The sequence below is a fragment of the Somniosus microcephalus genome, chromosome 7 (genome assembly GCF_052327205.1).
Source record: "Somniosus microcephalus isolate GS21.2 chromosome 7, FLI_Smic_1.0, whole genome shotgun sequence".
Taxonomy (NCBI): domain Eukaryota; kingdom Metazoa; phylum Chordata; class Chondrichthyes; order Squaliformes; family Somniosidae; genus Somniosus; species Somniosus microcephalus.
This window is the reverse complement of record NC_140993.1, coordinates 33,844,711-33,872,551: the sequence shown is the minus strand read 5'-3', so window position 1 is coordinate 33,872,551 and position 27,841 is coordinate 33,844,711. Positions and strand designations below refer to the sequence as shown.

The following is a 27,841-nucleotide window of genomic DNA, read 5'->3' as shown; positions in this document are numbered from 1 at the left end:
TCATTGCTGCATGCTGCGTTTCCTACATTACATCAGTGAGTACACTTTCAAAAATACAAGTTGTTGTTGTTGGCCATGACGTCAGGCGGCCCTCGCAGTGCCATGTGGGATACTGGAGGAGTCAGCTGGCTCAGTCTGGCCGAGGCTGCTGTTTGTTGTTGGCGTGAGGAAGGAGCCGGCGGCGATTGAGCGAGGCCGATGGATCGGACAGCCGCCGTACCGAAGCGGAGAGGGGCCGGGGGCGGCCTGAGCTCCAACTCCAGGTCGGTTTCGGCCAACAGCCTCTCCAGCGGCGGGGCCCCGTCGAGCCCCGGCCGCAGCCCCGCCAACTCCCGGCGCCGGAGGCCGCCGCCCCGGCCGGCCGACTACAAGCTGCAGGTCATCATCATCGGCAGCCGCGGCGTGGGCAAGACCAGCCTGATGGAGCGCTTCACGGACGACACCTTCAGCGAGGCCTGCAAATCCACCGTCGGTGCGTGCGTGTCTGTGCAGCGGGGAGAGAGGCTTGACCGAGGGAGGAGGCCCCAGGCCCCGGCTTTACTCCCGGGGGGGAAGGGGAGGTTGGGGCTCTCTCTGTTTATCCACGGGTTTATGTTGGTCGGGGACTTGGGGGGGAAAGGTCTGATAAAAGATGGGATAACAGGACTAGACAGACTAGATGCAGGAAGGATGTTCCCGATGGTCGGGGAGTCCAGAACCAGGGGTCACAGCCTAAGGATAAGGGGTAAGCCATTTAGGACTGAGATGAGGAATTTCTTCACCCAGAGAGCGGTGAACCTGTGGAATTCTCTACCACACAAGGCAGTAGAGGCCAATTCATTAAATATATTCAAGAAGGAGTTGGATATATTTCTTAAGGCTAAAGGGATCAAGGGATATGGGGAGAAGGCAGGGACAGGGTACTGAGTTTGGATGATCAGCCATGATCGCATTGAATGGCGGAGCAGGCTCGAGGGGCCGAATGGCCTGCACCTGCTCCTATCTTCTATGTTTCTATGTCAGCCAGTGGGTAGCGTCCTCGCCACTCAGTCAGAAGGTTGTGGATTCAAGTCCCACTCCATAGACTGAGCACAAATAAAAACCTAAGCTGGCAATATAAACTAAAGGGGGTGTATGAACAGAGTGACCCGGGGGTATATGTGCACAAATCGTTGAAGGTGGGCAGGGCAGATTGACCCAAGTGGTTACAAAAGCATACGGGATCCTGGGCTTCATAAATAGAGGCTTAGAGTACAAAAGGAAAGAAGTTATGATGAACCTTTATAAAACACTGGTCTGACCTCAACTGGCATATTGATTTACAAGAATGGTTCCAGGGATGAGGGACTTCAGTTACCTGGACAGACTGGAGAAGCTGGGGTTATTCTCCTTGGAGCAGAGAAGGTTGAGAGGAGATTTGATAGAGGTGTTCAAAATCATGAGGGATCTAGACTGAGTAGATAGAGAGAAACTGTTCCCATTGGTGGAAGGGTTGAGAACCAGAGGACACAGATTCAAGGTGATTGGCAAAAGAACCAAAGGCGACAGAAGGAAAAACTTTTTTACGCAGCGAGTGGTTAGGATCTGGAATGCACTGCTCGAGAGGGTGGTGGAGGCAGATTCAATCGTGGCTTTCAAAAGGGAAAGTACCTGAAGGAAAAAAATTTGCAGGGCGGCGGGGTGGGACTAGCTGAAGTGCTCTTGCAGAAAGCCGACACGGGCTTGATGGGCTAAATGGCCTCCTGCGCTGTTATCATTTTATGATTCTATGACACTCCACTGCAGTGCTGAGGGAATGCTGCACTGTCGGAGGTGCTGTCTTTCGGATGAGGCGTTAAACCAAGTCCCTGTCTACTTTCTCTCGGGTGGACGTAAAAGATCCCATTGCACTATTTCGAAGAGATGGGAAGTTATCCCCGGTGTCCTGGCCAATATTTATCCCTCAATCAAAATCACTTTTTAAAAAAAAAAAAACATTATCTGGTCATTATTATTGCAGTTTGTGGGAGCTTGCTGTGTGCAAATTGGCTGCCGTGTTTCCCTACATTATAACAGTGACTACACGTCAAAAAGTACTTTGTTGGCTGTAAAGCACTTCAGGACGCCCGGTGGTCGTGAAAGGTGCTATATAAATGCAAGTCTTTCGTTCACTGGCCGGGGGGCTGACCCTGTGGGCCCCCCCCCCCCCCCCCCACCCTAGTGCCCCCCCCCCCCCGGCCTGTGACCTGAGTTCTGTGCACCACCACCCATCAGGGACACGCATTTCAGCATTGCCAGCCTCGGCCCCTGTCAGTTTTCACACTGCACAGAACTCCTAGTGGAACAATTAACAGATTTCACCCGTCAAAACACCGGCTCGTGTGTCTGCAAAAAAACATTTGGGAACTACAGCAGCAGTGATGTGCCGCAGGAGAGTGTCAACACGGTGCACTTGCTTGGCCAGGGATTTTTATTTCCCTGTAGTAATAGATAAGATTAGTGGCAATACTAGAAGTGGGAAGGGGATAATAGACAGTAGCATCTTTCCGTTACTTTCTCCAAGGACTTGACTCCATGTCGATTTTTTTTTTTTTAATCGCTCTACCATTGGCAGCCGAGCCTTCTGCTGCTGAGATCTTAAACTCTGGAATTCTCTCCCTAAACCCCTCTCCTCTCCTCCTTTTAATATGCTCCTTCAAACCTACCTCTTTGACCAAGCACCTACCCTAATACCGCCTTATGTGGCTTGATGTCAAATTTTGTTCACTTTCCTGTGATGCACCTTGGGACCTTTTATTATGTTAAAGGTACTATATAAATGCAAGTTGTTGTTGTTGAGAATCTATTTGCAGCCACCCACGTGTAATAGGGGTATCTACGAGCACTATTGTAAAGGTATAACTTGCTTACATTTGGGTAATCTGGCATGGAATTATTGTCACAATTTCATTGCATTTAATTTGTGCACTCCTGAGTTTAATGTGATAAATATCCGCGTCTGTGACCAATTCTGGGATATAAAAGTTCTGTTGCTTCTGTATTACCATATTCTCTACATACAAAGGGTAACCACAAAGTTGATTGTGAATTTACGATTATCTTGGCTAGGTGAAAAGTTCAGTTGGAGTAATCAAACCAATGTCACTAGAATGTGGATAATGAGTTCGACTTGTGAAGAATACTTCTATGCAAATGGTTTAGACAAGTTAATGTAGATTTTTTTTTTCTCTGTCGTGAAACCTCAAGGGAAGGAGATGATTGTGGTTGAAAGGAGGAGGAAAGGAGCGAGAGAGCGAAATGAAGAATTAGTGGTTCGGTGAAGCCAAGCTTTTGATTTTAAAAGTCTGAAGTTGTATGACAATTATCTGATCTGTGCTGTAAATGAGTTTACCTAAATGGTGTTGAGTGCCTGCCACTCCCTTGTGGGTCAGAGACATTTTTTGATTGACAACACAGTTCTTTCTAACGGCTCATGGAGTGGGACCAGAAGCTGCATTGAGTATATGGAAGCAACATAGACTGTCTTGCATAGTAGAGATGTTTGCACCCCTTTCTGGATATAGCAAGCTATGAGGTAGCAGGTGTTTATTCCACACAAGTAGCCCAAGCTAGGGCTGCAATCCCAAGAATTGATGTGTCCATCTGTGAGATCGAAGTGACTTTATCAACTCGGGATTTTTTTTTGTAGTAATAGCGGGTCAGGTTCAGGTGGCCTGGTCTGTCACCGTCTAGGGCCACCTGAACTTCAGCTTTTCAGATCATCTGATTTCCTGAGCTGGTCAAATGGAATTAGGGGTAATATACTAGCATGGATTGAGAATTGGTTAACAGACAGAAAACAAAGAGTAGGGATAAATGGGTCTTTTTCAGGATGGTAGGCTGTGACTAGTGGGGTACTGCAAGGATCGGTGCTTGGACCCCAGCTATTCACAATCTATATCAATGATTTGGATGAGGGAATTAAATGTAACATTTCCAAATTTGCTGATATACAAAGCTAGGTGGCAGTGTCAGTTGCGAAGAGGATGTGAAGAGGCTTCAAGGGTCTCGACAGGCTCAGTGAGTGGATGAGAACATGGCAGATGGAATATAATGTGGATAAATGTGAAGTTATCCACTTTGGTAGAAAAAACAGAAAGGCAGAGTATTTCCTAAATGGTGAAAGATTGGGGAATGCAGATGCTCAAAGGGACCTGGGTGTCCTTGTACATGAGTCACTGAATGTGCAGGTGCAGCAAGCCATTAGGAAGGCAAATGGTATGCTGGCCTTCATTACAAGAGGATTTGAGTACAGAAGTAAAGAAGTCTTACTCCAATTATATAGGATTGCAAAATACTGCAGATGCTGGAAATCCAAAATAACAACAGAAAATGCTGGAAAAACTCAGCAGGCCAGGCAACATCCGTGGAGGGAAAATAGAGTCAACGTTTCGGGTGAACCCTTGACAAAGTCTTGACAAACGGTTCATCCGAAACGTTGACTCTATTTTCTCTCCACTGATGTTGCCTGGCCTGCTGAGTTTTTCCAGCATTTTCTGTTGTTATTTCCAATTATATAGGGCCTTGGTAAGACCACACCTGGAGTACTCTGTACAATTTTGGTGTCCTTACCTAAGGAAGGATATACTTGCCATAGAGGGAGTGCAACGAAGGTTCACCAGACTGATTCCTGGGATGGCGGGACTGTCGTATGAGAAGAGATTGAGTAAACTAGGCCTGTATTCTCTTGACGAATGAGAGGGGATCTCATTGAAGCATACAAAATTATTACAGGGCTTGATAGGATGGGTGCTGGGAGAATGTTTCCCTTGGCTGGGGAGTCTAGAACCAGGGGCCACAGCCTCAAGATAAAGGGTAGGCCATTCAGGACTGAGATGAGAAGAAATTTCTTCACACAGAGGGTGGTGAATCTTTGGAATTCTCTACCCCAGAGGGCTGTGGAGGCTCAGTCATTGGGTATATTCAAAACAGAAGTCGATAGATTTCTGACTAGTAAGGGCATCAAGGGATATGGCGACAGGGCCGGTGAATGGAGTTGAGGCAGAAGATCAGCCATGGTCACATTGAATGGCGGAGCAGGCTTGAAGGGCCGAATGGCCGACTCCTGCTCCTATTTCTTATGTTCTTAATATAACGTGGTTGCATTAGAACTTTTTACACCTGCCACCTACAAAATCACAATGTATAATTCAAACCTAACAAGTGAAGTAGCACATCTGCTATTCGGTATAGCAGATTGAACGGCACTGATGCATCCTGGAAAATGATATGCTCAGACTGCACAATCCAAATTCTGCTCATAATGTCACCACGCTCGGCAGTAACGAGAACTTCAAGTCCAGGACTTTGGCGAGGCTGAAGCCTTCAAGGCATTGAAAACATTTAAAAAAAACGAGAGAATTCAATGGTTAAATGTAATCTTATTGTGAAATATGTAATTTAATTATTTTAACTTGATTAATACCGTATCTCATTTTGGACATTAGACATTTGATTTACTTAGGGGAATTTTATTCCCCAGTAACACAAATTGTGGAGTAAAAACAGAAAATGCTGGAAACACTCCGCAGGTCAGGCAGCATCTTTGATGAGAGAAACAGAGTTAATGTTTCAGGTCGTTGGCCTTTCGTCAGAGCTGGCTAAGAACATAAGAAATAGGAGCAGGAGTAGGCCATTCGGCCCTTCAAGCCTGCTCCGCCATTCAATGAGATCATGGCTGATCTTCTGCCTCAACTCCATTCACTGGCCCTATCGCCATATCCCTTGATGCCTTTACTAGTCAGAAATCTATCAACTTCTGTTTTAAATATACCCAATGACTGAGCCTCCACAGCCCTCTGGGGCAGAGAATTCCAAAGATTCACCACCCTCTGTGTGAAGAAATTTCTTCTCATCTCAGTCTTGAATGGCCTACCCTTTATCCTAAGGCTGTGGCCCCTGGTTCTAGACTCCCCAGCCAAGGGAAACATTCTCCCAGCATCCACCCTATCAAGCCCTGTAATAATTTTGTATGCTTCAATGAGATCCCCTCTCATTCTTCTGAATTCAAGAGAATACAAGCCTAGTTTACTCAATCTCTTCTCATACGACAGTCCCGCCATCCCAGGATATAAAGGATGCAATAACTGGGCACTTCGAAACTTAATAGTAAGATTGAGCAGAGTCAACATGGATTTATGAAAGGGAAATCCTGTTTGACAAACCTATTGGAGTTCTTTGAGGATGTAACTAGTGGAGTAGACAAAGGGGAACCGGTAGATGTGGTGTATTTAGATTTTCAGAAGGCCTTCGATAATGTCCCACACAAGAGGTTGCACTCTCTCTATGGCAAGTATATCCTTTCTTAGGTAAGGAGACCAGAATTGTACACAGTACTCCAGGTGTGGTCTCACCAAGGCCCTATATAATTGGAGTAAGACTTCTTTACTCCTGTACTCCGAGCCTAATGTAATGAAGGCCAGCATACCATTTGCCTTCCTAATGGCTTGCTGCACCTGCACATTCACTTTCAGTGACTCATGTACAAGGACACCCAGATCCTTTTGAGCATCTGCATTCCCCAATATTTCACCATTTAGGAAATACTCTGCCTTTCTGTTTTTTCTACCAAAGTGGATAACTTCACATTTATCCACATTATATTCCATCTGCCATGTTCTCGCCCACTCACTGAGCCTGTTGAGATCCCCTTGAAGCCTCTTCACATCCTCTTCGCAACTGACACTGCCACCTAGCTTTGTGTCATCAGCAAATTTGGAAATGTTACATTTAGTCCCCTCATCCAAATCATTGATATAGATTGTGAATAGCTGGGGCCCAAGCACCGATCCTTGTGGTACCCCACTAGTCACAGCCTGCCATCCTGAAAAAGACCCGTTTATCCCTACTCTTTGTTTTCTGTCTGTTAACCAATTCTCAATCCATGCTAGTATATTACCCCCAATTCCATGTGCCCTAATTCTGTTCACCAACCTGTTTGGGACCTTATCGAAGGCCTTCTGAAAATCCAAATACACCACATCTACCGGTTCCCCTTTGTCTACTCCACTAGTTAAATCCTCAAAGAACTCCAATAGGTTTGTCAAACAGGATTTCCCTTTCATAAATCCATGTTAACTCTGCCCAATCTTACTATTAGTTTCTAAGTGCCCAGTTATTGCATCCTTTATAATAGATTCCAACATTTTCCCAACTACTGATGTGAGGCTAACAGGTCTGTCGTTCCCAGTTTTCTCTCTTCCCTCCTTTCTTAAATAGCGGGGTTACATTTGCTATCCTCCAATCTGCAGGAACCGTTCCAGAATCTATAGAATTTTGGAAGATGACAACCAATGTGTCCACTATTCCAATGGCCACCTCTTTCAAAACCCTAGGATGTAGGTCATCCGGTCCTTGAGATTTATCGACTTTTAGTCCCATTAATTTTGCTAGTACTGTTTTTTTACTAATAATTTCTTTAAGTTCCTCATTCTCGTCACACCCTTGGTTTTCTCGTATTTCTGGGAAGTTTTTTGTGTCTTCCTCCGTGAAGACAGAAACAAAGTATTTGTTTAATTTCTCTGCCATTTCCTCATTCCCCATTATGTATAAATTCTCCCGTCTCTGACTGTAAAGGACCTACATTTACCTTCACCTGTCTTTTCCTTTTCACATACCTATAGAAGCTTTTACAATCCGTTTTTATATTTTTCGCTAGTTTTTGCTCATATTCCATTTTCCCTTTCTTTATCAATTTCTTGGTCCCCCTTTGCTGATTTCTAAAAAGATCCCAATCCTCAGACTGATCGCTTTTTCTGGCAACTTTATAAGCTTCCTCCTTTGACTTAATACTAGTTTTAATTTCTTTTGTTAGCCATGGTTTGATCACTTTTCCTTTTGGGTTTTTATGCCCTAGAGGAATATATGTTTGTTGCAAATTATGCATTATTTCCTTGAATGTTAGCCATTGTATGTCCACCTTCATACCTTTTAGTGTAGTCTCCCAATCTACCATGGCCAACATGTCCCTCATTTAGTTTCTTCTGTTTAGATTGAAGACCTTAGTTTCAGATTGGACTACACACATCACTCTCAAACTTAATGTAAAATTCAATCATATTATGGTCACTTGTCCCTAAAGGCCCCTTTACCACAAGATTATTGATTAGCCTTTTCTCATTACACAGTACCAGATCCAGAATCGCCTGTTCCCTGGTTGGTTCCTCCACATACTGATCCAGGAAACCATCTCACGTGCATTCCAAGAATTCGTCCTCCACACCATTAGTGGTAATTTGATTTGCCCAGTCAATATGTAGGTTAAAGCCCCCCATGATTATCGTATTGCCCTTGTTACATGCACTTCTAATCTCTTGATTGATGCTGTGCCCTACATTACCACTACTGTTGAGTGGCCCACACACAATTCCCACCAATGTTTTCCACCCTTTGCTGTTTCTTAGCTCCACCCAAACTGATTCCAGTTCTACATCACGATCTGCCAAGCCAAGATCTTTTACCTCTATCGTACCGATTTCATCCCTTATTAACAGCGTTACGCCACCTCCTTTTACCTTTTTGTCTGTCCTTCCTAAATGTTGAGTACCCTGGAACATTCAGTTCCCAGCTTTGGTTACCCTGCAACCATATCTCTGTAATGGCAATACATCATACCCATTTACTTCTATTAGTACCATTAATTCATCCACCTTGTTGCGAATGCTACGTGCATTTAGATAAAGTGCCTTCAACTTTGCCTGTTTAATATTTTTCTGCACTTTGACCCTCTTTACTGTTGGCCTTTGTTTCTGCTCCCTACTAGTTTTGCTGACTACTTTTCTAACTTGCACTTCCAGCTTTGTTTCTCTCTGTTCTGGGCCCACACTTAGGTTCCCAGCCCCCTGACTAACTTGGTTGGAGATGCAACAGGTCTTAAGCAAGTACAGAGGCAGGGAAAGCCGGGCAAGGTGAGAAAAGAACAAAAGGGTAGGTCTGAGAGGGTGAAAGGAAGGAGTGATTAAATGACAAAAGGGAATGATAAAGGGACAAGTAAAGAAACAAAGAACATAAGAAACAGGAGCAGGGCATTCGGCCCCTCGAGCCTGCTCCACCATTTAATGAGATCATGGCTGCTCCGATTTTGGCCTCAACTCCACTTTCCTGCCTGCTCCCCATAACCCTTGACTCCCCTGTTGCTCGAAAATCTGTCTATCTCAGCCTTGAATATATTCAATGACCCAGCCTCCACAGCTCTCTGGGATAAAGAATTCCAAAGATTCACAACCCTCTGAGAGAAGAAATTCCTCCTCGTCTCCATCTTAAATGGGCGACCCCTTATTCTGAGACTATGCCCCCTCGTTCTGGATTCCCTGACGAGGGGAAGCATCCTCTCGGCATCTACTCTGTCCAACCCCCCTCAGCATTTTATATGTTTCAATAAGATCACCTCTCATTCTTCTAAACTCCAATGAGTATAGGCCCAACCTTTCCTCATAAGACAACCCTTCCATCCCAGGAATCAACCTCGTGAACCTTCTCTGAACTGCCTCCAATGCAAGTATATCCTTCCTTTAAATAAGGGGATCAAAAGCAGTACTCTAGGTGTGGTCTCACCAGCGTCCTATACAGTTGTAGCAAGACTTCCCTACTTTCATACTCTCTCCCCCTTGAAATAAAGGCCAACATTCCATTTGCCTTCCTATGGGTCTAGAGGAGCTGGAAATAGCAACAGCAGAACCATTGCCAGCACCTGCTGTCTGGGGGAAAAAAGAAAAAAAAATGGGAGCAGTCGTTATGATCTGAAATTCTTGAAATTAATGTTGAGTGATTGTGGCAACCCAGTGGCCAGATTGTGTAATCAGGTGATGTGTTCACCTAGGCATTTCCACTATGTGAACACAGAACGTTCTAATGGCAAAAGTTTTCACACAACGTAGTAAAATGTCCCAAGATGCTTCACGAATGTAATTGGACAAAAATTGAGGCTGAGCCAAAGGAGATACAGGAAACTTTGTGTTACCCGGAGGCTAAATGTCCGGCAAGCTCGAGCCACCGGCAAAAATCAGGAGCTGTTTTGTTAGGTTTTTTTTCTTCTTGTGGCTTTTTTTTTCAACAGTCAGGCTCTGCAAAGTCTCTGTAGCTTAGCAACAGCTTCAGAGAGACGCTTCTAAGGTACGGGCCGACTGTTTAGAAGCTGTTGCTAAGCAACAGTGTTTGTTGTCAGGTACAGAGATGAAAAGCTCCGTATGCTTCAACATTAACGCTGGTTTGTCCGGCAGTTATGAGGGAACGGCAACAGCTCGGTCCCGCCGGTGCCGGATAGCACAAAGTTTCCTGTATTAGGATGGGTGTCAAATATAAGCTTGGTCAAACAGGTAGATGCTAAGGAACATCTTAAACATAGAAACATAGATGATAGGAGCAGGAGTAGGCCATTCGGCCCTTCGAGCCTGCTCCGCCATTCAATGAGACCATGGCTGATCATCCAAATTCAGTACCCTGTCCCTGCCTTCTCCCTCATATCCCTTGATCCCTTTAGCCTCAAGAAATATATCCAACTCTTTCTTGAATATATTTAATGAACTGGCCTCCACCGCCCTCTGTGGCAGAGAATTCCACAGGTTCACCACTCTCTGGGTGAAGAAATTCCTCCTCATTTCAGTCCTAAATGGCCTACCCCTTATCCTTAGACTATGACCCCTGGTTCTGGACTCCCCGGCCATCAGAAACATCCTTCCTGCATCTAGTCTGTCCAGACCTGACAGAATTTTATAGGTTTCGATGAGATCCCCTCTCAATCTTCTAAACTCCAGTGAGTATAAGCCCAATCGACACACTCTCTCCTCGTACGTCATTCCTGCCATCCCAGGTATCAGCCTGGTGAATCTTCGCTGCACTCCCTCCATGGCAAGAACGTCCTTCCTCAGGTAAGGTGACCAAAACTGCACACACTACTCAAGGTGCGGTCTCACCAAGGCCCTGTACAACTGCAGCAAGACAAAGGAGGAGAGAAGCGGGGAGGTTTAGAGATTCCAGAGTTTGGGGCTGGACAGCTGAAGGCATGGACACAAATGCTGGGGCGAAGGAAATGGGGGATATACAAGGGGCCAGAGCTGGAAACACGCAGAGTTCTCGGTGAGTTGTAGGGCTGCAGGAGGTTAGAGATGGGGAAGGGCGAGGCAATGAAGGGATTTCAACACGGCGATGTGAATTTTCAAATATAGGTGTTGGTGGACCAGGAGCCATTACAGGTCAGCGAGCACGGGGGTGATGGGTGAACGGGACTTGGTGAGAGTTAGAATACAGGCAGCAGAGTTTGGATGTACGGTGGGTGGAAGAAGGACGGCAGTGGTGCAGGCAGGAAGTACATAGATTCCCCACCGCATATAGCAGGCATGTTCGTGCTAACAAGTTGCTAGTTACACATGTTAGATGATTTATATGATTTTAGTTATGTTTGACATTTTTGTTTGCCCCGAACTATTAAATGTAACAAGATTCCACTGTACTTGCAAATTCACTGCTTCATATTTCAAGAAAAACTTCAGTGCTTCAATAAACCCTTTCCACTTAAGGTGCAATTACTTTGTATACTTAGTTCCCTTAACGAGGTGCGAGCTATCGATCTCCATCTTCAAAATTCAATTGACCCAGCATTCACAGCCTTTTGAGGGAGAGAGTGACCGATTTCCACTACCCTGTGTGAAAATGTGCTTCCCGGTTTCATTTAAAAGGCCGAGCTCTAATTTTAGGATGATGCTCCCTTGTTCTGGATTTCTTCACCAGAGGGAATGGTTTCACCGTATCTACCCTATCGAATCCCTTTATCATTTGAAACACCTCGATTAGATCGCCCCTCGACCTTCTAAACTCAAGGGAATATAAGCCAAGTTTATGAAACCTGCCCCCATAACAAGCCCTGGTGAATCTGCACTGTACCCCCTCCAAGGCCAACATATCTTTCCTGAGGTTCAGTGCCCAAAACTGAACACAGTACTCCAGATGGGGTCTGCCCAAGGATTTGTATAACTGAAGCATCCCTTCCTCACGTTGCTGTTCCTTAACTCTACCCATAGTGTTTCACTGCCTGGTCACCTGTACTGAAATCCCTTAATTCTACTGTGTCTTTTAGCACTGGTAACCTGGTTTGTTTGCGGCTAGGCATCCAACTTGTTCACCCCCCACCCCCCCCGCTCCCCCCAACTGACTAAGAATCGAGTCTTCAATAATTTCCACTTTCTGGAACATTTGGAATTTTTTTTTCTGGATGGACTTTTTCTTTTTTTTTTTTTAAAACCTCAGCAGCTACAATTGGAACAGAATGAGTAGAACATCCTTTTTAACTTTCAGTTATGGTGAGCTGAAAACATTTATAATACTTCAAGAGTTACCAAATCTTCCTTGCTCTCTGCTCCCAAGTTTTTTGGTGCAAGAATGGGTGTTGATTGTAAATTCTTACTTTTCCAAGAATGTCTCCAATTTTCCCAAAAGACAGGCCCAATACACGCTCTGTTGTTGTTTAACTTTAATCTTTATTAAATCGGCCTCCGAGTTTATAGCCTTGGTCTGATGGTGTGTTTGTTCTCCTATCTGAAGACATGGGGAACAGGAGGCAAGTTGTCTCCACTCCGTAAGCTATTGTAACAAGGGCAATGCTATATATAAGATTCTGTGCGTATAAAGTCACACTTCAGGTCATGGTGTGCAAAGACCATTGACTGATAAATTTGAACAAATTTATTTCTACTCCATTGCTCCTCCTGTGGCCTCCAAATTCAAGTGAGCATGTTTTCTGCTCATTGCGTCTCTTGCAGCTAGCAGGTTTTTAACGACAGGATAAAGATAGGGAAAAAATGAGAAGTGAGACTGTGTTATGGGACAGAAAGAAGCATTTTTACGCTGAGTGTGCTGGCAATGTCCGATGTCTCTTCCCATTGGCGGCATTCTCCATTATGAAGTTGGAGGGGTCTCCAGGAACCTGGCATTGGAGGCACACCTTTTGTAAATTCCATAATCCACAGTTGAGCCTCCACATACCTGCAAATGCATGACTCTTGAATGGGAGTGGCAGCAAAAACATCAGGCAGAAGTTTTTTTTTTTTTAAAGCTAAAAAGCACCAAACTATATAGTAGAGTAAGTAAAAGGTAGATGCTGAGGGGTTGTTTCCCCTGGCTGGAGTGTCTAGAACTAGGGGGTCATAGTCTCAGGATACGGGGTAAGCCATTTAAGACTGAGATGAGGAGGAATTTCTTCACTGAGGGTTGTGAATCTTTGGCATTCTCTGCCCCAGAGGGCTGTGAATGTCGAGTCTTTGAGTATATTCAAGGCCGAGATTGATAGATCTTTGGACTCTAGGGGAATCGAGGGATATGGAGATTGGGCGGGAAAGTGGAGTTGAGGTCGATGATCAGCCATGATCTTATTGAATGGCGGAGCAGGCTCGAGGGGCCTTCTGGCCTACTCCTGCTCTTATTTCTTATGTTCTTAAAAGACACTGTTGGAAAATTTAAATCAATGAAAGAGGTGAAAATTTGACAGACAGAAATAATGATGGGGGAAACAGATTGTGTGTGCAGCAATGAGTACTATCGAAATGAATATGAATGAAAGGAGCAAATTTGGACGTCTTTTAAAATGGTTAAGCATTAGTGGGAATCCTCCGAGCTGTTTAAAGGAACTTGAACTTTCAAACCATTTGTTGAGGGGAACAGGGAGCAAGAGAAGATCCTTTGCGCTGTCCACTCTCCAAACTGGCTGCGATTAATGCCACATATACACATTGGTGCTACCACTTGGGGAGATTTATTGTATTTGACTGCTAGCTATACAAATCAATCTCACTGCCTCTTGACTATGCTGTATGTTACAGTAAGTATTTTATTTGTGTCTTTGGTTCTCTGTTTCTCTTAGATAAGGTGCTTTAAAAAAATGTCTTGGAATGTGGGCAATGCAAGCCATGCTGTACTTATTGCTCATCCCTATGCTCTGAGAAGATGGTGGTGAACTGCTACAGTCCTTAGGATGGTGATTCCACAATAGTGTTAAGTAGGGAATTACAGGATGTTGACTCGGCGAGGATGGAGGAATTTTTGTCAAGGACATTGTGTGACTTAGAAAAGAACTTGCGGGTCATGGTGTTCCCGTGACACTGACCCTCTTGTCCTTTTTACTGGACGAGGTGTTGGGGATTGGATGTGCTGTTGAAGTAACCTTAGTGAGTTGCTGCAGTCCATCCTGTAGATATCACACACTTCAACCATGGTGCGCCAGCACCAGAGAGGGTGGGATCTTGAGTTCAGTGGCAGAGGTGCTGATCAAGCAGACTGCTTTGTCTTGGATGGTGTTGTTACAGCTGCACCCACCCGGATGGGTGATGAGTACCCCATCACAGTCTTGACTTGAGCCTTGAAGATGTTGGGAGAAGCATTGCAGGGTCAGGAGGTGAGCCACTTGAGAGTACCCAGCCTCTCCTGCTTTTGTAACCACGAGGTTGATATGGGTGTTCCCGTTTATCTTCTGGTTATTGTTGAACCCCAGGATGTTGATGTTGATTTAGCGAAGGTGATACTGTCGAAGTTGGTTGGACCTTTTCTCTCTTGGAGATGGTCTTTGTCTGGCATTTACATGGCTTGAATGAACCAGCTTCAAGCCTGGTTGTTGTCTAGGAGCTTAATATGAGGTGCTCCATTGTTGGAGGAGTTTAAATGGAGCCAAATTGGACCTCTAAAATAGTTCGCGCACAGCCCCACTCCTAGCCTAATAATGGAGGGAAGATCATTGATGAAACCGCTGAAATAGGCTGAGCCAAGGAATTCCATCAGAAACATTCTGGGGATGTAATGGTTGGCCTTTGACAACCACAGCCATCTTCCTGTTTGTCAGGCATGACTGACCGTTGGCGGGTTTTCCCATTGACCTCAATTTTTCTAGGGTTCCTTGGTGCCAGATTTGGTTGAATGCTGCCTTGATGTTGATAGTTACTGTATGAAAGTGCTTTAATTTGTAAAGTATTAACTTTAGGACCGCTTTTTCGCATTGCTAGTTTGTCCAGATTTTAAATGAAGTATTAGGAGATTAATCGGATATTTTCCTTCCCTAACTTTTCTCCCTGACCTATACATTTAAGATTTCAATAACCGGTGCTGAGGATAGTTAGAAACCTAGGTCTTGTGTAATATAAAGTAATATAAAACCGACTACTACATTTAAGCACTAAAACTTTGATACATAGTCCATTTTGTTTCTGGCTAAGCTTCATTCTGGGCTGCCTTCCGACAGCTGCACGTCATTGCGTTCTGGGTTTCTGTTGGGTGTGGATCTCCTGTGTTCATTTACCTCCAAGGGATACTGTAATTACTTTCCACAGAAAATGCACCATTTAACGGACATTCTGCTGTTCTCACACATGGTATCTGCTGGATGCAGTCATGATAAACCAACTGAGGGTCAAGCTGGTCCAAGGGCCAGTGACCAGAATCAGAGGGGGGGGAAAAAAGTTCTTTTTTTTTACTGGTGATAAAAGGCCAGTCAGCTCTCGGAACTCAACTGCGCGCCATGGCGATAAAACTCCGATTTTAAGCCACTTATTCTGTGTGTTTAAATTTAAAAGTAAACGAAAAGAAGTCTGCTAAATCATCCCATCCACACAGCAGCAGGGCATGCAGTGCTATGTGAGAACTGGATTGAGTTATTCCAGTCAAAAAGTGATGGAGTGCCCTGGTTTCGGCCCTGATCTGTGACTATTGTAACATATCCTGGCCTGTTGATCAGAATCACAGAAATCACAGAAACCTCACAGTGCAGATAGAGGCCATTTCGGCCCATCGAGCCTGCACCGACACATATCCCACCCGATCCCCGTAACCCCTGCACCAACACATATCCCACCCTATCCCTGTAACCCCACGTATTTAATCCCCCTAACACTAAGGGTCAATTTATCATAGCCAATCAACCTAACCCGCACATCTTTGGATTGTGGGAGGAAACCGGAGCACCCGGAGAAAACCCACGCAAACCCACGCAAACATGTGCTATATATTTTCTTTAATTTACTGCACTAGTATTTCACTTATGGTACATTTAAGATACCATACTGGTGGTATAGTGTAAATTGTTTGGAAAATGTTACTAAAATATTTATTGTATAAGAACATAACGGCCCAGAAATTCGGGTCGGGAGCTTCCCACGGTGCAAGCCCCTGACCTGCACTTACCTAGCGCGCCGACAGTTGAGGCCTGGGCCTGCGTGGATTTCCTGTCTGTGGCCCGGTTCAGCTCCCGGCGTGCTGTGCTTGGGTGATCCAGCGGCGTAGTTAGTGCGATGCGTCGGCTGGGATCAGGTGAGCACTGGGCAACCAATCGGAGGAGGGAAAAGTCCATTCATGAGTTTGACAGAAAGAACTGTCAAACTCATGAAAACTCCGGGCGCCCAAAACAGTACTTAACCTTAAAATAAATTTGAAAAACACATCACACTATTTAAATCAACGATAAATAACATTAAATAACTATTTTAAACAATAATTTAAATTTTTGAAAAAAATAATTTTATAAAAAATCGGGGCTAAAAATACACTTACCTTACTGTAAAGTATTTAAAAATAATAAACCTGTGGAAAAAATGTTCTAATTTTAATTAATTGACCAGTTACCTTTTAAAATGAAGTCCTTACGTCTGGTTTTTAAATGTGCAAAAAGTACAGGCCTTCACGCACGGGCAAACCTGTTTTAAAAAAAAAAAAAAAAAATGCGGAAGTTCAACGCGCATGCGCAGACTCCTGCGCGCACGCGTTCGACCTCTGAACCCCTTCGTTCAGAGGATCGGAAATGCCGGTTTCCCGCGCATGCAAGAAACCGGCACTTCCATCGGGTCCACGTGTGGGTACTCCGTCCGTACTCGCGCGTTTGGACCCGAATTTCTGGGCCAACATAAGAAAAGGAGCAGGAGTCGGCCATCGGGCAACTCGAGCCTGCTCCGCCATTCAATAAGATCGTGGCTGATCTTCGACCTCGACTCCACTTTCCCGCTCGATCCCCATACCTATTGATTCTCCATTTGATTAACTGAATTTAAACTCCCCAGCTGCCGTGGTGGGATTTGAACTCCTGTCACGGATCATTACTCCAGCCCATTAACATAAACACTGTGACCGTACAATATCATGGTCCAAAATAGAATGCGTGCATTTCGTACGTGTGCAGAAAGTTACAGTATCTCTCCTAATGTGTTGGGTGCCTACCTTTTTCTATCCTCCTTTCCTGTGATACGATAGTGTGCTTTTACAGAGTGCTATGTATCCTGTTGGAAATGGTAATTTTGTTTTCTTTTTGCTTTTGAATTCAACCTTGTGTTTGCTTTTGCTTCTTATTCCTCCTTTTCCTTTTACTGTATTTTGTTTATAGGTGTTGATTTTAAAATCAAAACAGTAGAGCTAAGAGGGAAGAAAATTAGATTACAAATCTGGTAAGTGACTACACGTTTCCAGCTATTGACTTGTACATATTCCTCTCCCAGTACTTCTTACTGATGAAATTTCTCTTACAATCTCATCCTTGGCACGGGCTAGGCACGGGCTAGTTTTCCACTTCTGATGAGGGGCTGTGCAGTAATGTTTTGTGGCAATATATTATCCAATACTGACCTAAAAATGTGAGACCAATGGGATATCAATACATTGTGCATCCACTGTAGATTAAAAAAAAAACACTGACTTAAGATGGATTTTTACTTGTTGTTTAACTACGGCAAATGGCATAGTTCTTTTTATGATTATCCTGGATCTTTCAAACTGAGGTTTTATTTCCGCCTCTCCTTAACCAGTCTGCATCGCACTGGCTACATTTATGCCATCTTAAAGATCTGAGGCAAAGGAATAGCAAAGGTGTCCTGGACAGAGTCCAGTCGTGTTGTGTTCTGTTCAGCGCATTCTTACCGTTCCTTTAGTGGTCATTTCACATTGTACCTCTGTCCCCCCAACGCTTATCGTCCTCAGACTGAGAGTGCAGCGGGTGAATTGTTTTCAAGCCACCCCGACCGCGTCTCTAATCGGCCACTGCGAGGCCAACCTTCTTCTGGCCCCCCCTAGGTGACCAGTGGGATATTTCCTATACGTTTGCCTGTGTTGCGGGAGGAAAAGTAAATATTATCACGACTTGCCTTTTGTAGCAGAAACTGCGCCTTCTGTCTGCGAAACATGTGGCATTTCTTCTGAAGCAGAACAGGCGGAAGCCTATAGCATGAGAACCTGAGATAGCAGCTTAAAATGTAAAATAGTCTGGGTTCCATTAGTGTCAATTCTTCCAGCTAATTAAGGTGCTATCTTTATTCTTTTTACTAAGCTGTAACAGTCTTAATTCAGTCATGCAATTCAAATTATTGGATAATGCAATTTTTTTTGTGCAAAGAATTACTTCCACTTATCAGAAGTAACCCGTATTCAAAATTGAAGAATTTGCAAACATTAGAAAACAAAAAAAATAAAATTCTTGAGTATAAACCACCTGTGCCAACGTTGAGTGTTCCAGCAAATTTTCTTCAGTCTTGTTTAACACAAAGCATTTAATAAGCCTGTAGGACCGCTGCTGCTGCTGTGCACTAATACATGGTACGTAGGATTCCAGTATTCCTAAATGACATCTGGCTGCCATACCACCCCGTCAGTGAGAATGAGTAATGCAGATATTCTGGCAGATAAAGTCTGTGTGACACATGGTTTGTTGTCAGTTGTCTTTGTTTTCATGAACTCTTGTGAACGGTTATAAAAAGCTTACTAACACTCCGCACCCCCCCCCACTTCCCAGCAGGACTTTGGCTTCGGAATGCTGCGCCACTCTGAGATTCCTTACTCATCCATAGTCTCCAGTTAACAGTAGTCTAATTTCTAACTGTCTGTGTGTTCTCATCCCTCATCTGTGTGACTCTTAAGATCTGGCTGCAAGAGGCTGGCAAATAATAGCACTGTATCTACAGGAGCTTATGGAGGTAAAATGTACTACTTTATTCAAGCTGCATTGTGAGTTTGATCTTACTGATCACTTGTGTTTATCCTTCTACCCCATCCAGGTCAAAATAAAGTTACTGAACTTAATAAATCTCTTTTGGATTCTTTACTATCAGGCTATTTTTTTTTTTAATTAATGAATAACATTGCAGCCCTTTTCTAACATATTTAAAGTTTAACAGTATTGGCCATCAGTGCTGTAATGATTCATCTAAAAGAAATCTGTGCTTCTAATATTCGACGGTAACGTTTTATGTATTCAGTTAGCCCCGTTTTATTTTTCTCCGCACTTAACAGACTGGCATTTACCAGGTGCTGAGTATCTGGTTGAAGTACTGTTCTGACCAGGATTATATTAATAAACCAGAGATCTTGTGGGCCTTAATACTGAGAGAACTACAAGAATCTTTGTATTGCAGTGTCCTGGATTAGTGACATGACTGCAGAACTCCAAAATGTTTTGATTAGGGTGGCGGCAGGGAGAAAACAACCAACTGGCCAATATACCAGAATGGATATGCTTCTTAAATTGTACCCAACTGTAAATATTCTTATGACTTTTTCAATCGCATTTGTCTTCAGGGATACTGCAGGGCAGGAGAGATTCAACAGCATTACTTCAGCATACTACAGGAGTGCCAAGGGAATTGTCTTAGTGTATGACATTACTAAAAAAGAAACATTTGAAGATGTACCGAAATGGATGAAAATGATTGACAAGGTAATGAAGAGGTAGTTGTGTACGTTCATCGACATGTTAGTCCAAATAATTTAAATGAATGAAAAGTGTTTTAAGCCTCTTAAAATTTATACCATTTGTATTACTATATCAATAGATTGGAAATTTCCTGATACTTTGTACAATTGCAGGAACTATATGGCCCACGTCTCCCATTAATATTTTCCTTTCATATTAGCTGGTATTTTTTTTTTTAAAAGCTGGGCTGGAGCGTCTTTTAACTCTGGCTTAGCAAATATTTCCCCTTTTGAGTTGAGCAATAGAATCTAGTGTTCACCCATGTTTTTATGATGGAACCACAGTTTGCATTTACACAGTGGTGTGTGTAATCTTTACTGCCCTTTTTTTTTTTACACAGTGACTGGTGCAGTACTAGCCTCACCATCATAACCATAGAGGATTTGCTAAATTAAGGCCAGTGCTGATTAGTCTCAAAGGAGGAAAGCTCGTGTGTGATTATTACCATACGGTTTGGGTATGTGGAGACTGTATGAAGTTTGGAGTTCTCGATCTTTTTTTTCCCCCCCTCCCAACATTCTGCAGCACATGGCCAGACTGGTAGTCTCACACTTATCAGCATAACTGTGTCAGCTGTGGCTCAGTTGGTAGCACCCTCGCCTCGGAGTCAGAAGATTGTGGGTTCAAGTCTCACTCCAGAGACTTGAGCACATAAAGCTAGGCTGACACTCCAGTGTAGTGCCAAGGGAGTGCTGCACTGTAGGAGGTGCCGTCTTTTCGGATGAGACGTTAAACCGAGCCTCTGCAAGCCCCCTCAGGTGGACGTAAAAGATCCCACGGCACTATTTCGAAGAAGAAGCAGGGGAGTTATCCCGGTGTCCTGGACAATATTTATCCCTCAATCAACATTGCAAAAAAACAGATTATCTGGTCATTATGACATTGCTATTTGTGGGAGCTTGCTGTGCGCATATTTCTGCTGCATTTCCTACATTACAACAGTGACTACACTTCAAAAAGTACTTCATTGGCTATAAAGTGCTTTGGGACGTCCTGAGGTTGTGAAAGGCACTATACAAATGCAAGCCTATCTTTCTTATAACAAGAGAAACAGCAGCAAATGTTTCCAAGTTCTAATACAACTAGTTTAATTTTTATTGACCCCCTCCGCGCCCCCCCCCCCACTTAAAATATATTCTGGGTCTGAACGTTGTTCGAATACTATTGTATTATGTGCAGAATTGAAATTGTAGTCTCTCTGCACAGTGACAGGACTTTCAGCGTTGCAAAATTCTTTATTTTTCTCTCTCCATTTTCTTCATGTGCCATGTTCTGCAGTGTATCTTGACCCAGACTTCATGGGGCAACTTTGTGTTACAGAAATGTTACGCTTTTTTATTTACCATACCAGCCATCGTTGTGAGCCAAATGAAATTGCTGTTAATTCAGGAGTAATTGGCAGATTTGTATGGTATACTTGCAACCACTGGTTTCGAAATTCTTTGAAGGAATTGGACTTTCAGCCTAACAAGTCCGGGCTAACTTAAAAGGACGACGGGCTAACTCTTCTGTTTCTTGGTTTGTATCCCTCTGTAATACAGCGGTTAGGTACAGCACCCAGTGCAGTAACTAATGACTAATATAATTGCTGCCATACAATGCTAGCTTGGCTCAGTGGTAGCACACTCTCCTCGGAGTTGGAAGGATGTGGGTTCAATCCTCATTTCAGGACCTGAGCACATTATTCAGGCTGATACTTCAATGCAATACTGAGCGAGTGTGCAATGCCAGAGGTGCCATCTTTTGGATGAGATGTTATACTGTGGCTCCATCTGCCTGTTCAAGTGGAGGTAAAAGATCCCGTGGCATTTTTTACAAGAGCAGGTCGTTCTTTCGATGTCCTGGCCAACATTCGGCTCTTAACCAACGCCACCTAAACAGATTAACTGGTCATTTTTCTTTGTTGCTGTACACAAAATGACTGCTGCTTTTGCCTACATAAGTCATAAGAACATATGAAATAAGAGCAGGAGTAGACCATATAGAAACATAGACGATAGGAGCACAGGAGTAGGCCATTCGGCCCCTCAAGCCTGTTCTGCCATTTAATAAGATCATGGCTGATTATCCAAATTCAGTACCCTGTCCCTGCTTTCTCCCCATATCACTTGATCCCTTTAGCCTTAAGAAATATATCTAACTCCTTCTTGAATATATTTAATGAATTGGCCTCAACTGCCTTCTGTGGTAGAGAATTCCACAGGTTCACCACTCTCTGGGTGAAGAAATTCCTCCTCATCTCAGTCCTAAATGGCTTACCCCTTATCCTTAGACTGTGACCCCTGGTTCTGGACTCCCCCGCCATCGGGAACATCCTTCCTGGATCTAGTCTGTCTAGTCCTGTTAGAATTTTATGTTTCAATGAGATCTCCTCTCATTCTTCTAAACTCTAGCGCATATAAGCACAATCGACCCAATCTCTCCTCATACGTCATTCCTGCCATCCCAGGTATCAGTCTGGTGGATCTCGAGCCTGCTCCGCCATTCAATAAGATCATGGCTGATCATCGACTTCAACTCCACTTTCCCGCCTGATCTCCATATCCCTTGATTCCCCGAGAGTCCAAAAATCAATCTATCTCAGCCTTGAATATAATCAACGACTCCGCATTCACAGCCCTCTGGGGTAGAGAATTCCAAAGATTCACAACCCTCTGAGTGAAGAAATTCCTCCTCACCTCAGTCTTAAATGGTCGACCCATTATCCTGAGATTATACGTACTACACTTGAACAAGTAATAAATTGGCTGTAAGGTGTTTTGGGATTTCTTCAGGATGGGTACAATATAAATGGAAGTCCTCTTTCTTTAGGACAACTTCTGTTGGTTAAGGAAAATAAAATGGGAGGGAGGAAAGGCCAGATTTTTTTGTTTAGCTGACTGAGGAGTGGTCAGTGATGGTTTTGTAGCCAAGCCCTGTGCCTGCAGTATTGGCAATCATTGCCTGGATGAGCAGAAAATTCATTCCATGGAAAAAGAAAAGCAAACACACACACACCACGTTAGCAAGGTCCTAATGTTGCTCATTTTGGAAGTTATTGGAACTGCTCAACAAAATGTCTTATTCGGGTTAGTAGTACAGTCCTTCTGTACATCGCACTACTTTTTATTCCTAACATGTTCATTCACTTGTTTTATGAAACACAGTACGCTTCAGAAGATGCAGAGCTTCTATTAGTGGGAAATAAGCTGGACTGTGAAATTGACCGAGCGATCTCCCGTCAGCAGGGAGAAAAGGTAAGAAACAAACCTGAAATAAGGCTCACTGTCGTGAAGTGGGACTTCCAACAGTAACTCTGCTCAGAAAGTACTTGTTTAAAACTCTTGCTCAAACTGTAATTGGAAGGAGTTAATCCTAGTGTTTACCGTTATCATAGACAACGAGATACTTGGTGGGGAATTATCGCAGGATAATTACAGATAGGAAGGCTATTTGGCCCATTTTAATCTATCCATGCAGAGCAATCCAGTTGCTAAGATTCCAGGATTTTCACCTCCACTATACTTCCGGGATGTCTCTTCTGTATATTGATCACACTTAGTGTGAAGAAGAGCTTCCTAACATCAGTCCTCAATCTTTTACAATCTAGAATATGTGTCCTCTTCTCCTACTCGCATTTTAATTTTAAGTAATATTCTAGACTAACCATATTCATTCACACAACTATTTTATATACCTCGATGAGCTCACTTCTCATATGCAATTTGATCATGACTTTCTCTGACTTGTATTTTGCTGTTCTGACTGTATTTTGCTGTTCTGACTGTATTTTGCTGCTCTGACTGTAGTTCAATGTTCTGACTAGTTCAATGTTCTGACTGTAGTTCAATGTTCTGACTGTAGTTCAATGTTCTGACTGTAGTTCAATGTTCTGTTAGCTTTGTTGATTGCTGCCTTCCATTGATTCAACATATTGCATGTTGAGTCTACTAAGACCCCGAGGTCTTAGTCAGCTTCATCCGTGGCTATTTCAGCACCATTTCATGGAGTACGTCTGTCCATTATTTCTTGTATGCAATGCTTTACAGTTCTCTGCATTAAATTTTGTCTGGCATGGTTCTGCCCACTTATATATTTTTCTGAGCTGCCTCCTCTGAATCCAGTGCCCATCATAGTTTGGTGTTATCTGCAAGTTTGACCAAGATGGCTTTGTATTGAGTTTCTCAGTCCAGGTCACTTGGAATTCGCCGTCTAACTAGCTAAAAATTCTATCCATGAAATGTAAGATTGGCTGCAGAAGTCTTAAAGAAATTTCTGAGATATGACTATTTGTGATGTGATCAACAGTAAAACCCCATTATATAATAGTAAAATACTGCGGATGCTGGAAATCTGAAATAACAACAGAAAACGCTGGAAAAACTCAGCAGGCCAGGCAGCATCCGTGGAGAGAGAAACAGAGTTAACGTTTCAGGTCTAGGATCCTTCTAAAAACCCATGTTCAGCAAACCTGGTTAAAGAATATGTCATCACTTTTTGGCTGGATGTTTGTAGAATGTGATGGGAGAGAGGGTTCAATTACTTTTAATTCCATTTTTGTTAAGGATCTGCTTTAACCAGGTCCTAGTAAAGTACAATAAACTTGCAAGAGACTCTTCTGTGATTCATACTTTCCTCCTGATTTTTGTCCGACTAGATTTGTGTGTATTCCTTAACAATGTGCCTATAATGCCTTTTCTAATTGAAATGGACTTGTTGCTACTTTTTGTGAAATTCGTAATTTAAAATAAAAATGAACCTCTGGCTACAAATGCGTGTCTAAATATATTTACTCTTTCATTTCCTTAGTTTGCCCTGCAGATAACTGGGATGCGTTTCTGTGAAGCCAGTGCAAAAGACAACTATAATGTCAATGAGATATTTTTGAAGCTTGTGGATGACATCTTAAATAAGGCAAGTTAATTAATTAAGGAACGAAGATTTAGAACGTAAGGGTCTACTATAACATTTGTGTGATCTTTATATATGATTCGGGGGCAATTGAGTTCGTGTTACTTTGGAAACTAACAATGCCGCATTATAAATCAGTCCAAAAGTGGTGTATAAACTTGGACCAACTCCAACATGGTTTTGAAGCATTGTCATGCTCCTCTGGTAGTGGTCCTATACATGGCAACAACTTCAAAACGCTATTGGTTTCATCTCTCCCTTTATCTTTTTCCTTTTCCTTCTATTTCCAAGGAAATCCGCTCTAACAGATGATGCATCAGGTTGTTGAGTGCTAGTGACCGGTACTGCTGTTGTGCATTGCCCAATGATGTATAGTGCTCGCAATTTATTTCATAGCAAACCGAGCAAAATGAATGCAAAATTCCTAGTTCAAGTTATTTCTTGAAGGCTAACTATTTTTGAGTGGCCCCTTCACAGTGCTACTACTGACAACAGCCCACCCAATTTCAGGGCTGCCCTCTCTGGGATATTGAGCATAAACGCTAGCAGCGGAGCAAGTGGCTACGATCACCTTGCTGGTCTAAATGGACAACCTCATTCACTGGAGAATGGCCAGCGGCTGCAATCGTTGCAGATTGTGACTTTCAATACACCGTGCCAGGTGCAATCTTGTACATTGATAAACGGTGTGGATTCCACAAGACTAGCAGCCTCCCCACTGGTGTTTATGCTCCACACGAGCCTCCTCCCACCCCTCGTCTTCTAACCCCATCAGCATCACCTTCTATTACTTTGTCCCTTACGTGCTTATCTAACTTCCCCTTAAATGCATCTCTGATGGATTGAATTATCTGTTTCTATAATAATGTTGAGCGATGGGCCATTAGCGTGGAAAATTACGGGATTATGGCAAAATTTATTATTGCCTAAAGTTGCAGTTTTCTTATCTGATTTGTATCTGAATCTTTTATCTGGATTCTCTTGTAATCGGCTTTGAAACTTGAAGAAATGTATTGTTTTATCCCCACCCTAATTGCAGATGCCCGATGTGCCCAGGCACGAATTATCGAACAGCATCCTATCGCTGCAGCCAGAGCCTGAAATTCCTCCGGAACTCCCGCCACCTCGGCCAAACATTCGCTGCTGCTGACCAGTGCTTCTCCTCCCCCCTACGCCATACTGCGCTCGTACCCATGTCTGTACGTTGCTGCAATACAATCAGTCTCGCCATTGTCATCGTTGCACTTTGTATGAATGATCCGAGAGGAGCTCCGACTAACTTTGTATATGGTGTGAGATTTTAAAATGGTATAGGATCAAATGACACTGTTCGGAATAACTGCACATGTTTTTATTTTTTTTTAAATATCCTCTGATCTCTGATGGCAAAATTAATGTTTTCTATTCTAGTACTGTATTTATTGTTGGTGTGCAGTACCAGGTGTTTCTAATAAGTTTGAAAGGGGCAGGTTTTTTTGGTACTCTAAAGTAAATCAGCCAGCTGAAAGGGGCTGTCTGATTACTAGTACAATGCTACAGTTGCCTGTAGTATCGCAACATTAATGCTGCCTTCCTTTCCTGAATAGTGCAAGATAGACACGTTCTAGAGAAACTAATGCACTGATTCTCAAAACTTTTTTGGTTGAAGAACCCCTTTTTTCCAAATGGGTTAATAATCACTGACCCCGCCCCCAATCTAAATTATAATACTCCTAATATGAAAGTGCCGCATGTAAAGTGTGTTTTAATGATGCTTTTAAGGAAACAGGTATTTACTTACAGATATCAGTGAGATGGGTGTGCCTGCTTCTTACCGCAGAGTCTGTCTATCCTTGGTGTGATGTTTTTTCCCCAGGTGAGGGAGGGAAAGTGTCCCTGAAATAGGGGAGCAACAGATGGTGTGGGAAGAAAGTTAGCGTGCAAGGTCACAGGTCAGTTCCACCGTCGCCTCTTCTGGCAATCTTCGCACCGCTCTCGGCGCTTCTCCATGTGCGCTCCCCTCCTAGCTGAGACAGCTAGCCGACTCTGCACTGCACGTGTGTCAACCGCACTCCGGACCCGGCTCGCACCAAGTCCGCCTCCGGTCGCACTTTCTCATTATTCCGCGGACCCTCAAAGTCTCTACGGACCCCAGTTTGAGAACCACAGAGCAAACGAACCGGATTCTGAATATATTTTGGGAGGTTTTGAAAGTCTGAATAATTCATACATGTAAAAGAATCCCATTAGGTACATGGTTCTAGTTTTGTGGGTTTGTATGTTGGTGCAGAAACTGCAAATATGTACTTTTCCTCCCAGGCAGTACAACCCTCAAGTGTTGGGAACTAAAAGGAAACACTAAATTGCGATTTCAGTCATTTGGAGAAAATCTAGTGTACAATATTTGTAAAATAAAGGAATTGTCCCTGCAGTGTTCTACAAAGAATATTCAATGCACAGTAGCAGAACAGGGTCATGCAATTTAAATCTTAATTTACTTTATTTCAAAGACATAACACTATATAGTGGTAGGAGCAAAAGAAAATCCTCCTGCTTCAGTACTAATCAAAAAGTTGGCTGTTGAAAAAAGACACTTTGTGCTCCCTTTGGACGCACATACACTAAAAGCTGGAGGTGGTATGGGCTAACGTTTTAGGTGGGTATTTTATAACATGAAATTTCAAGTGGGCATTTTATAAAAGTTGCCTTATGAAGATCAAATATTTAAATTTTGGTCTGTTCAAAACCATTTTGATTGTGCAAATGACTGCACCTCACACTTGCATTATAACAATGAGCAGCACTCCCTCATAACGTTGTTAGCTTTCAATTTCAGGTGCCAAGCACATTGTAAAATGGGTGTGTTTTTACTTGAAGAAAACCCACTCCAGACACGGCTCGTAATACGAGCAACAGAGTAGCTTCCATACCCAGTATTACAGATTGTTGTAGAAATATGTGAAATAAGAGTAAAGTATTCATTTTGTTTATATTAATGCTCAAGGAAGTAATTTTGATAACTTAAAGAACATTATGTATCGTGGAACCCACAACAGGGCAGATTCACTCTGCACCTGTACAGCTATTGATTCCAGATTGTGCTCGAAGACATTGCTTTATGTAGAGTATGAAGTAGGTCTTCCGACCCATTAGTGCATGTGTTATTTAAGAAGTGAAGTCTCTTTGTTGGTGTAGCTGATTTTTTTTGATGGATTAAAATGTAAGCATGGTATGTAAAATTGTGACCTATTAAAACTATATATACATATAAATAAA

At 43.2% G+C, this 27,841-nt stretch overlaps 1 protein-coding gene across 1 annotated transcript; it reads left to right on the top strand.

Moving 5' to 3' along the window:
- Positions 1 to 92: 92 nt before the first annotated feature.
- rab12 (RAB12, member RAS oncogene family) lies at positions 93 to 27,841 on the top strand. The gene is made up of 6 exons (XM_085992387.1): positions 93 to 472; positions 17,342 to 17,402; positions 19,522 to 19,660; positions 22,843 to 22,932; positions 24,485 to 24,589; positions 25,626 to 27,841. The coding sequence occupies exons 1-6, from the start codon at positions 199 to 201 to the stop codon at positions 25,734 to 25,736; spliced, it is 780 nt and encodes a 259-aa protein (XP_085848513.1). The 5' UTR covers positions 93 to 198; the 3' UTR covers positions 25,737 to 27,841.

Coding starts and splice junctions, on each gene's coding strand:
- rab12 (XM_085992387.1), top strand. CDS start 199: ATGGATCGGACAGCCGCCGTACCGAAGCGGAGAGGGGCCGGGGGCGGC. Junction 473..17,341: donor GGCCTGCAAATCCACCGTCG/GTGCGTGCGTGT, acceptor TTTTGTTTATAG/GTGTTGATTTTAAAATCAAA. Junction 19,661..22,842: donor GGATGAAAATGATTGACAAG/GTAATGAAGAGG, acceptor TATGAAACACAG/TACGCTTCAGAAGATGCAGA.